At 45.7% G+C, this 12,243-nt stretch overlaps 1 protein-coding gene across 5 annotated transcripts in view; it reads left to right on the top strand.

Annotated features, from left to right (window-relative positions):
- Positions 1 to 12,243, top strand: part of SDK1 (sidekick cell adhesion molecule 1) — a 659,503-nt gene that overhangs the window by 506,539 nt on the left and 140,721 nt on the right. For all 5 annotated transcript variants that reach the window (XM_058442285.1, XM_058442281.1, XM_058442284.1 and 2 more), the window contains 2 exons: positions 680 to 830; positions 1,428 to 1,665. In XM_058442285.1, the coding sequence (XP_058298268.1) occupies positions 680 to 830; positions 1,428 to 1,665 (389 nt within the window). The remainder of the gene's footprint in view (positions 1 to 679; positions 831 to 1,427; positions 1,666 to 12,243) is intronic.

Genomic DNA, 12,243 nt, shown 5'->3' on the forward strand with positions numbered 1-12,243 from the left:
TGAATCAGGGCAACTGATAACATCAATTTCTGGACACCCAATCCATCCAACTACATTTCACTTGCAAATTTAAAATTGTTGAATTGCAACTGATGTACCTGTACCTTTCTTTGAAGGCTTTTAGGGAAAAAAGGGCACATATGCAATTTGCATTTTTTTTTTGAGGCGGAGTCTCGCTCTGTCACCCAGGCTGGAGTGTAGTGGCACGATCTGGGCTCACTGCAACCTCTGCTTCCCCAGTTCAAGCGATTCTCCTGCGTCAGCTTCTTGAGTAGCTGGGATTACAGGAGCCCGCCACCACGCCTGGCTAATTTTTGTATTTTTAGTAGAGACGAGATTTCGCCATGTTGGCCAGGCTGATCCGGAGCCCTTGACCTCAGGTGATCCTCCACTGCCTCCTGCCTCAGCCTCCCTAAGTGCTGGGATTTGATCCGCCATCACCTCCTGCCTTGGCCTCCCTTAGTGCTAGGATTATAGGTGTGAGCCACCACACCTGGCCACAATTTGCACTTTTAATGAAACCAGGTGAAAAGAGGGTGTCTTTGAGCAATAGCCTTTATGATATGAGTAGACACCTATCTGAGCCCTCCCTTGAGAAACAGTCAGCGCCTTTGTGATTTTGTTCTTTTCCTTCTTACCTTTGCTTTGCCGTAACTCTCATCCGTGGTTTTGCCTTTAGATTTCGAATGAAGCAAGTGAACATTGTTGGGCCGAGCCCCTACAGTCAGTCTTCCCGGGTCATCCAGACTCTGCAGGCCCCACCCGACGTGGCTCCAACCAGCGTCACGGTCCGGACTGCCAGTGAGACCAGCCTGCGGCTTCGCTGGGTGGTGAGTGGGGGTGAGAAGAGAGGCTGGAGGCACACAGGTCCTGAGTTAGCCAGGGCACACACTAATCCAGGGCTTAGGAGTTTCTTAGTCACGCCTTTGTCCTAGTCAAAACTAATCTCATTGTCAAACCAAAAAGTATTGCATTTTACAATTAGTGTTGGATCTCAGGCCAGCCCAGGAGATCTGATTAATTAGTAGCATTACTCACTCTCTTCTTGGAACTGAGGAATATTCCTTGGGGCAGGAAAGCCGGTGGTGCCTCACTCCAGACCTCTAAGTCCTTAAGCTAGGTCAACATGGAACCAATACTCAATATTTGTAAGAGAGCCAGCCTGATATTTAATCAGAACATTTGCCCACAAAATTAAGCCAAAATGTATTAAAAGAAATTATATGCAGCCAAAGTTACTGACAGGGTTTCATTTAATTCACAGAACAAAAGTTTCAGGGAAGAATAAAGTAGATGCTTCTAAGACTGTTTCCCCCAGGAACGCCTCCTCCACGGAGTTGGCCTCACAGGACAGGCCCATCCCTTACAACCTGTGAGGGTGGCAGTTCTGAGATGTCAGCTCATCGCGGCCCTTTGTTCATTCCTAGCCCCTGCAGGATTCTCAGTACAACGGGAACCCTGAGTCCGTGGGCTACAGGATTAAGTACTGGCGCTCAGACCTCCAGTCCTCAGCACTGGCCCAAGTCGTCAGTGACCGGCTGGAGAGAGAATTCACCATTGAGGAGCTGGAGGAGTGGATGGAATACGAGCTGCAGATGCAGGCTTTCAACGCTGTCGGGGCTGGGCCGTGGAGCGAGGTGGTGCGGGGCCGGACGCGGGAGTCAGGTGAGGGGAAGGCGATTCCCATCTTGGAGACACCGCGTTAGAGATGGGGCTCAGTGCCCCTGAGCCTCCAGATCCCAGGCTAATGGTGTCTCATTGGCCTGTCCCACTTGTGTCTGTCTTGGAGCTTTCCTAATCCCGGGTTAGGCCAGACTCGGCAGGAATTTCCATCTGATTTCATTAGGGCCCCAAGCCATTCATTGGAAACTGGCGATGATTTCCAACAGGGGTTTGACTCACATTACTATTTTCTAAATTAGGGATAATTTTCACTAACAATGATGAAAAGCACGAGTGTGTAAAGTTCCTATGGGGAATCTTTAAAATACAAGGTATTGAGGACCTTCTTGTCACAAATTAATAGAGGTAGTATATTAAGTAATCTAGGCTGTGGTAATAAATAGGCCTCCAAAAGTTTAATTGCTTGAACATAATAGGAGTTTATTTCTCACTCGTATTGTGGTCTAAGGTGGGCGTTCCTGTTTGGCGGGTGGCTGTCTTCCATGAGGTGATTCAGGGACCCAGCCTTTCCCGTTCTGTGGGACTAATCTCCTTCTGCACCCAGCTGCCAGCAGGGAAAAGAAGGCAAAGAATGGGCCTCTTCAGACCTGTTCAGGAGTGGAACGTCACTCTGTTCATCTTCTTGGAGCTCAGTCATGGGGCTCTGCCAGTTGCCAGGAAGAAATGGAGCAGTGTTTTTGGCCAACCTTGAGCAGACCTCTGCTACACTGTGCTAATGCTGAAATTGGCAGCCTAATCTTCTAGGCTTTGTGGACTAACTTCCACCAGCCAACTGTGGGTCAGAGGAGCTTTTCTTGCCCGCCTCCTTGAATTTTTAGAAACCCAAGGGAAGGACGGCAATCAGCGCTCATGAAGGACTCACTGTCACCTGACCCTGGTCCCTTCAGTCTGATCTGAATTAGTGAGGTTCTGTCTAGAGAAGGAATGAACCAGCTGCACCTCTGCCCCAGGCTTCTTGGATGAGAGACACAGCATGTGCTTGATAGACGTAGGGACTGTTCATTCTAGACTAACCTAGGCTGTTAGAAATATGACTTAAATTCTTGACCTTTGTCCAGACATGGGATGAGGAGGAGGTGTGAAGGGTTGAGATGGTGAACTGGGTCGGTGGCCAGAGGAAAAGAACAAGACTTCTCCACTCCTTCCCCCAGGGAGTCTAGATCCATTTTGCTTATTGATGTCAAACCCTGTTATTTGCTCTCTTTTCCTTCTCTTCTCTGACTCTGCGTTAATGAGAATGTTCGGCTCCATTGTCTTTGCTGTCGTAGACATGGCTCTGTTTCCTGAAGACAGCTCCTGAGCCCAGCACGAGTCCTCCTTTCCTTGAGGCTCCCAGGGGACAGAATCGCCCTTGAAGCTGGGAAGTCAAGGGGTGGCTAGGGCCTGCCCACAGCTGTTTCCACCCCAGAGTCCTTGGAAATGCCCTGGGGCCTGCCCTGTCCCCCACCCGGAGCCTCCCTGCTTCTGTCCCTGTGCTACAATGCCACGCAAAAAGACAGTCCCCCTGTTGTTGTTTTCAATAGAAAAATTAATTAACTTGCTAGATGCTGGGAACTGCCTTAGGAGACACAGTTGGAACTCAGAGTGACTTTGATGGGAAATGGATGAAAGATGAGCTAGGAAGCCAAGTGCATGACGGGTATCAGAGAAAAACCTCGCACAGTCAGCAGGAGGAGGGGAGGACGTGGGGGCACAAGGCCTGTTGGCATGGCTGGAGGTGGCTTTGGGGGGCTGCCATCCTCAGGACGGAGAAGTTTAAAAGGGAGGAAAGCATAGACACCTGGGGGGCCCAGGGCTCCCGGGCCTGGCCTGTCTGCTCCACAGATGAAGGGGGAAACATAGAAGGTGGTGCCGAGGTGGGTGGGTGGCCTCTGAGGACAGCTGGAGTGAGGATGCAGATCAGCTCCCAGCAATAAGGAAAGGGGCCTTGGAGCCATGGGCGGTGCTGGCCCCTCACCTCTTCCTAACACTCATCCGTGCCAGGTGCTGCGATGGGTGCAGGTGTGCCCAACACCACCCCTCCACCCTCGAGGCAGCCAGGCCGGGGTGAGGAGTCTGCACCCTGGGCTTGGGCCCAGTAGCGCCCGGCACACCGAGGGCACCAGCACGTGCCCAGTGTATCTGCAGGTGCCACCCACTCTGTGTGCCACAGCGTGGAAGGGCCTGGGAAGCTCTGGATAAAGGCTCCTCTCATCCTTTCTTGCTCATTCCCCAGGTCCTGCCGGTGACAGGTCTGAACCTGCCACTGCCCTTATAGGTTGCTGTAATGCACAGTGGGTTGCATCACACACAGCCCCCTGGGTTTCCTCAACGCTGGTCCACTTTCAGTCACCAGCGCCAAGCAAAAGCTCCTGTGCCACTTTGCGGCTTTATTTCTTCCTACTCTTCTTGGAGGGCAGGAGGTGAGGGTAGACGGGAGGACTCTTAAGCAGTAGCAGGGAGAAGCGGAGCCATGGCCATGTGGGAATGCTCTTAGGGCATGGTGTGAACCCTGGAGCCCACCAGTGAGAGCCCCGGAAGAGCAGCCATGGTGACAACCAGTGTGCTTCTGAGAGGACCAGTGTTTCAGGAGGGAACTGCCCAAGCAGCAGGGCTGGGCCCGGTATCCCTCAGCTCTCCTTCAGACCGCAGCTTTCATTACATTCCAAAGGAAAGGTGGAGATGCACCCACACACAGCCTGGGATTGTGGTCACATAGATTTCAAAAACCTCCGTTATCTTCACTGTCTGAATCTTTGTGACAAAGGAGAGAACTTGAGAAGTTCAGAGGGACAGTTCTAAATCCAGTAAAAGGCAGGCCAGGAAAATAGTTTTTCAAAATTAAAACTTCTGCCATAACCAACAAAAAATTATGGATAAAATATAACTTTCTGGAATCTTAAACGTATTGGCCAGGCAGGGTGGCTCACACCTGTAATCCCAGCACTTTGGGAAGCTGAGTCTGGAGGACTCAGGAGTCCAGGAGTTGAAGACCAGCCTAGGCAACATAGTGAGACCCCATCTCTACAAAAAATACAAAAATTAGCCAGGTGTGGTGGCATGCACCTGTAGCCCCAGCTACTTGGGAGGCTGAGGCAGGAAGATGGCTTGGGCCTGGGAGTTTGAGGCTGCACTGAGCTATGATCGTGCCACTGCATTCCAGCCTGGCCAACAGAGCAGGATTATGCCTCTAAAAACTAAGTAAATAAATTAATTCATCAACACACTCATAAGAAAAACAGGTAAATCCTCAGGTGTCAGAGGCATAACAGGAACTAGAAAGAGTTCAGCAGGAAGTGCTGGGCTGGTGCCTCAGCTGCCCTGGGTGGGATAGGGATCAGGTTGGATCTTTCCTGGTGGTTTCAGGACCTGGGGTAAGGAGTCTGCACCCTGGTCCTGGGTCCAGCAGTGCCCTGCACACTGAGGGCACCAGCACGCACCCAGTGTATCTGCAGGTGCCACCAGGAACCGTAGATACACTGGGCAGGCCATGCGGTAACAGGAGAGTCAGCTTTGAATCTGCATAAGGGGAGAGTTAGGGCCTAAACTCCTGCACTTGAGACATGGCTCTTGAAGGCCTTTCCCTCCTTCCTAGGAGAGGCTGAAACTCTGCCTGCAGAGGTTTGACTGTATGTCTACCTGGACTCTGAGTAGAGAATGAAAAGTCAGTCTGAGTCCTGTGCCCAGCTCGGGACTGGGTTTTGAATTTGCATTATATGAATGGCCCAGGAACTCCCAGAACAGAAATTAATGTAACATTTGGTTCCAGAAACCAAAAGCACAAGCAACTAAAGAAAAAGTAGATACATTAGACCTCATCAGAATGAAAACCTTTATGCTTCAAAGAAAGTCATAAAGGAAATGAAAAAAACTCCCCAAATGGAAGAAAATATTTGCAAATTATGTATCTCACGAGGGATTTATATCTAGAATATATAAAGACTTCACCACAAAAAGACAAATGACCCAATTAAAAACTGGGCAAAGGATCGGCATAGACATTCCTCCCAAGGAGATTTACAAATGGCCAGCAAGCACGTGAAAACATGCTCAGCATCATTAACTGTTAGGGAAATGCAAATCTAAGCTGCAACGAGATAACACTTCACACTTCTAAAATAAGAGGGCTAAAATAAGAAAAATTGGACAATAAGAGGTATTGGTGGGCATAGAGAAATTGGAACGCTTGTACGTTGCTGGTGTGAATATTAAATGATTCAGAAACGTTGGAAAACAGTTAACATTCCTTGGGAGGTTGAGCAGGGAGTCACCATACGACAAAGCAACTCTACTCCTAGGTATGTACCCAAGAGAACAGAAAACATATGTCTACACAAAATCTTGCACATAAATGTTGATAGCAGCTTTATCCACAGTAGCCAAAAAGTGGAAACAACCAAAATATCCCTCAGTTGACAAATGGATAAATAAAACGTGGTCTATGCATTCAATGGATGATTCAACAATAAAAAGGAAGGAATTATGATACATGCTACAGTGTGGATGAACCTTGAAAACATTAGGCTAAGTGAAAGAGACCAGGCACAAGAGACCACATATTGTATGATTATATTTGTAGGAAACATCTAGAATAGGCAAATCTAGAGAGGCAGAAAGTAAATTCATGGTTTCCTAGACTAAGAGAGAGCATTTGAGAGGAATGGGAAGTGATGGGTGATGGAAACAGAGCTTCTTTTGGGGATGATGGGATGTTTCAAAGTTCATCATAATGATGGTTACACAACTCTGAATTCACTAAAAAATGTTGAATTGTACAATTTAGGGGAATTGTATGATATATTAATAATCTCACAATAAGGCTTTAAAAAAAAGCTCAGCCTTCCTGAGATTAACTTTATACAGATAAAATGTTATTAAAATAAGTATGGGCTGGGGGCTGTGATTCATACCTATAATCCCAACACTTTGGGAGGCAGAGGTAGGAGGATTACCAGGAGCTTGAGACCAGCCTGGGCAACATAGCAAGACCCCATCTCTACAAAATAAAAATAAAAACTATAGAAAATTAGCCAGGCATGGTAGCACATGCCTGTAGTCCCAGCTACTTGGGAGGCTGAGGCAGGAGAACTGCTTCAGCCCAGGAGGTCGAGCCTGCCATGAACTACAATCACACCCCTGCACTCCAGCCTGAGTGGCAGAGCAAGACCCTGTGTCTAAAAAAAATAATAAGTATGGCTCATAGATTGTACATTTTGCCTATGGTTGGAAGGCCCGGAAAACCTGTGTATAATATCTTCTTACCCTCAGGGAAAACAGTGATCAACTCTTCCTGAAATAGTTACATATCATACCCCAATAAAGGATTTTACTCTCCTCCAAAAATAAAACAAAAAGAAAATACACAAAAAACTAAAGAAACATGGTTTCAGGCCAGACCATCTGGGCAATCAACAGAAGCAAAAATGATTCCTCTCTGGAGAGATATTGCCAAAGCCAAATTATCCAAAATAAAAATCAAGCCTTTTTAAAGATGAATCACAATTGTCAAGCACACAGGCAATAATTTGCCATGAGTAAAAATGACCAGCTTTAAAAAAAGAGAGAAAGATAGAGGGCTCCAATTACATTAACATACATACAAGTCTGAGAGAAATATATAATAACTACATTTAAAATTATTAAAGTCTTAGTAAAATAAAGCATTAACATTTTAAGTAAAGATTAAGGTACCATTTCTTAAAGCAGATTTGTTTTTAGAAAAAATAAATGGGACACAATCATTGAAACTGAAAGCAGTTTAGACACTGCCAAAAAGAGAATTACCAAATTAAAAGCTAGATTTGAGTAAATAACTCTTAAAACAACATAAAGACATAAGATTGAAAACAAAGAGATTAAAAGACATGAAGAACGGAATGAGATCTACCACATAGCTAATAGGACTCAAAAGAGGAAGAAAATGAGAGTTACAAAATACACAGAGATAATAGATGAGAAATTCCAGGGTTGATGGAAAGCATTATTTACAAGACTGAAGAAACACCAATCCCGAGTGGAGTAAATAAAACTGAATTCATACCAAAATGTATTTGGTACAACTGTAAAATGCCAAAGAGAAAATCTTAAAAACAGTTAGAGTGAAAGGCAGATAATCACAAAGGCAAGACCATTTGACTGAGGTGACTATTCAGGAACAAAAGGGGCCAGAAGACAGTGGGATAATAATCTTGAAGGAGCTAAAAGCAAATAACTTCCAACCTCAAATTTTATACCCAGATAAACTAATCTTCCAGGATTTTATTCAGAAAACAGCAAAGTAAATGCTATATAAAAATGAAGACAATTTAATCAAAATAGAAATATTGTTTTGATAATTTTTCAAATAATACTCTTTTTTTTTTTGAGGTGGAGTCTCGCTCTGTCACCTGGGCTGGAGTGCAGTGGCATGATCTTGGCTCACTGCAACCTCTGCCTCCTGGGTGCAAGCAATTCTCCTGCCTTAGCCTCTCAAGTAGCTGGGATTACAGGTGCCCACCACCGTGACTGGCTAATTTTGTATTTTTAGTAGAGATGGGGTTTCACCATGTTCGCCAGGCTGGTCTTGAACTCCTGACCTCAAGTGATCTGCCCACCTTGGTTTCCCAAGGTGCTGGGATTACAGGCATAAGCCACCACAACCAGCCAAGAACACTCTTTAAAAAAAAAAAAAAAAAAAAAAAAAGAAACCTATGGCAAAACTGCTGATTTGAGACTCTTTTTTTTTTTTTTAACAAACATTTCCAACTGTTGGAAACCTATCTTTATGGTAGTCAAGAGAATGCAGAGGATAATATTTTATGTGTAAATGTATTCCAGGGTTTTTCTTCTGACTTTGTTCTTTTCAGACAATCTTGTATCATCTTTTACACAAGAACCCTGAGAAGACTTTCTCTAGCAATGTTGTTTATTTTTGTAGATGCTGCTATGTTTTAATTAATATTGAGATATAGATTTTGTATCAAAAGAAGCAAGTGGATTTACCTTTGTCCTAGCTGATTGTAGCATGTATGGTGATATGGTTTGGCTCTGTGTCCCCACCTAAATCTCATCTCAAATTGTAATCTCCACATGTCAAGGGAGGGACCTGGTGGGAGGTGATTGGATCATGGGGGCAATTTCTGCCATGCTGTTCTCATGATAGTGAGTGAGTTCTCACAAGATCTCATGGTTTTATAAGGGGCTCTTCCTCCTTTACTCTCTCTTCTCTTTCCTGCTGGCATATGAAGAAGTTCCTTGCTTCCCCTTCACCTTCCACCATGATTGTAATCCTGAGGCCTCTCCAGCCGTGTGTAACTCTGAGTCAGTTAAACCTCTTTCCTTTATAAACTACCCAGTCTTGGGTATTTATTTATCACAGTGTGAAAATGGACTGATACATATGGCTAGAGGGGAATCACACAGAGCCCTTGCAGAATCCACTGTATCAGCTTCACTGTTTTTCTGTTCATAGTTCATGTTCTGTTCACTTGTTCAGAAGATTTTGATCAAGAGTAGGAGTTGTTCTTGCAACTGAAGCTTTGTTTTGTCAGTTATTACATTCTTTCTTATTTTGAGGGTTATAGGTTACAGAAAGGCATTTTTTAGTTTCTAATTGAATTTGTGTTTAATTAGAAACTTTGGTGCAACACATATCACTCTGGGAAAAAAAGTTTGGGTTCACGTGTTTCCATCAAAAATTTTATAATTGGGTTATTGATCTTCATCTCAAGACGTGGATGATTCAGATTCTGGACATGTTGAATGCTGGAATAACGAGCTCCCAGGGACCCCTCTTAGACCACTCTCTTTTCTGGTTGGTGCTGGTGCTCCGTCTCTGCCCCTCCTCCCACCTGGAGAATCTCAGGGTCCCAGATGCTGCAGGACTTCAGCTCCCCCTTCTTGTGTTTAGCTCATCAGAATGGAGATTTCACAGCCTTCTTCTCTGGGAATCTCCCCACCTCTGACTGGCAAGGCCCTCCCAAGTGCAGCAGTTTTGACTTTGTGCCTTCCCTGGCCCTACTAACATCTGACACTTACCCTCCCCAGCAGAAAACTTGATCCTTTTTTGAGATGAGGGGAGGCAGGGAGGAGATGGGGAGGTGAAGGGGTTGCCAGGGCTGAATGGTGAGTGGACCTGATGGAGAGGGAGACAGATTGGAGAGAGAATGAAACCGCTGCCCTTTGTCTGAAATAAGTCTCCCCTCAATGGAAATAGCAGCTCCTGGGAGCTTAGGAATGGCCCAGTGTGCAGGAGTGCTGAAAACACGCAGGGAACACACAGCAGAATGCTCAGAGCCACATTTCAATGAAGTTTACAGTTTTTAAGTGCAGTTTAACAGGTTCTGTGACATCTTATGATATATTATGATATATTCTAAGGATAAATGAGGCCTTAAAAACCAAGAGAGACCACATGAGGAGGAACAACAAGCTGCATAGTGTGAAATCCTACAGAGGGGAGAGAAAAAAATGAAGGAGAAAAGAAGCCATGGAATGGCTTTGTTTTTAATGAAAGGGGAATTCCCAAGAACATCTCAAAACATAAGATGTCAGGTTGGAAAGGGAGTTGAATCTACTTCAAAATAGATGATGGGTAAGAGGTTTATTTTTCAATTCTTGACAACTTTGCAACTCCATGGCAGATCTTGTCCTGGTAGGATTTAAATGCACTGAAATTTCCATCCTGAACTCTGCCATTTTCTCCTCTTTAGCTGCCTCACCTCCCTATCTCCGTGTGAGAAGTTCAACCACGTTCAAAGCCCGGTTGGTGTCTGAAATGCTGCAGTCCCCAGGTTGCCCTCATTCTCCAAGGACAGGATTGGCTCTCCAGTAAATGCATGCTCATCCCACCACATCTTAGAAAAACAGCTGTGGTTTGTAGGTCTGTAGGGAGAATTGGGCACTCACAGTTTCCCACAGGAAGCTGTAAGTTAAAGATTACAAAAGTGGACCATTTGTGTTGCTATGACAATGCCCTCTCTTTTTACAAACAGGGCAGAAGTTTTAGAACCTGGTACCAATGTCTTGGGCATACAGTGTTTGGTGTTCTTACCTTATTCTAAATAAATTCAGATACGTTGTAGGTTTACATTTTTTTTAATGTTAGTGCCCCCTTTAGCTCATAGTTGATTCAAGGTCCCAGTTTATCAAACTTTTGTATAAAATGAGCAATGTGCAAGCCATTTCCTGGTAGCAGCCATGGTGGCATTTAAGACACCCTATGGGAGCTTTGTGCAAGCCCAGAGAGCAGGAATGAGCCGGGTGGAGCCACAACTGGAAGGCACTGGGGACTTGGGGCTGCATCTGTGACAAGCCCCCTTTCTCTTTGGAGAACTGAGCAAACTTAACATTGCAAGTATTCCCTTTCCATGACACCTCTCTACTCAAATAAATGGATACTACTTCATAGAAGCACTGAGTAACTGAATGAATGACTCTCAACTGACATATTTGGGAAGATTGGACTGGCTGGCATTATCTCCCTCTAAAAATAGAAGGGGGCTCACAGTGGTTTTATAGTGACAGGCATCACTGGGGTTTTTGTATTTTGTGGACACATTCACTGACCTACACCCAGCAGCAGTCCATGCAGGGAGGTACTCAGCATGGTAGGGAGAGAAGGGGAGGGAGAGATGCTGCCTTCCAGGGCTCTCAGGACCAGGGAACGTGCCCCTTCCTGGGGGCAGGCATCCCAGGCCTTTGCTCTTCAGGTTCCTCTGTGGTTTCGGAGACCCCACAGGGTGTGGTGAGGGTGTGGTGTGGCCACTGACCCCTGTCCTGAGGCTTAGTCATCTTCAGCCGCTGGCCCTGTTAGGCTATGGCCTGCTTTGGGGCTGTCCTTTCTTGCCCCTCCCTTGTCTAGGGAAACACCTGTTTGTGGTGGTGAGGGGAGAAGCTTCCCACACAGCATGAGAACAGCTCTTCTAGGATGCACATGAACCCTGGCATTGTCTTAAAGACTGTGTTCGTGTCATAGCAGAATACCCCAAACTGGGTGGCTTAAATGACAGAAATGTATTCTGTTACCATTGTGGAAGGTGGAATCTGAGCTGGAGGTGTTGGCAGGGCCATGATCCCCCCGAAGTCTCGGGAAGGATCTGTTCTGGGCACCTCTCCAGCATTTGGTGGTTCCGTGGCTCAGGCAACCTCTCTCCCATGTCCCCACGGAGTTCTCCCTTTGTGTGTCTGTCTCCTTCCATGGCACTCTTCCTGTTATGTGTCTGTGGACAAATTCCTTTTTTTATACAAATACTAGTCATACTGGATCAGGGGCCCACCCTATGCAGTATGATCACATCTTAACGAGTTACATCTGAACAACTGTGTCTCCAAATAAGGTCACCTTATGAGGTACTGGAGGTTAGGATCACAAAATAAGGAATCAGGGGGCACAAGTTCGACCCATAACAAAGATCAGACTACTCTCATGTAGAAAATCTTGCAATTAAATGTCATAGGTTGCATTATTGTGCAAGCCCCCCACCATGTTACTTTCTGTCTTCAGACTAACTAACAGTGCTACCCTCTCAGTCTATGTGTAATGAGGAAGTCTGAATGTCTGAAGGAATAGATGAGTGGATGGATGGATGGATGGATGGATGG

The sequence above is a fragment of the Hylobates moloch genome, unplaced genomic scaffold (genome assembly GCF_009828535.3).
Source record: "Hylobates moloch isolate HMO894 unplaced genomic scaffold, HMol_V3 SCAFFOLD_1, whole genome shotgun sequence".
Taxonomy (NCBI): Eukaryota; Metazoa; Chordata; class Mammalia; order Primates; family Hylobatidae; genus Hylobates; species Hylobates moloch.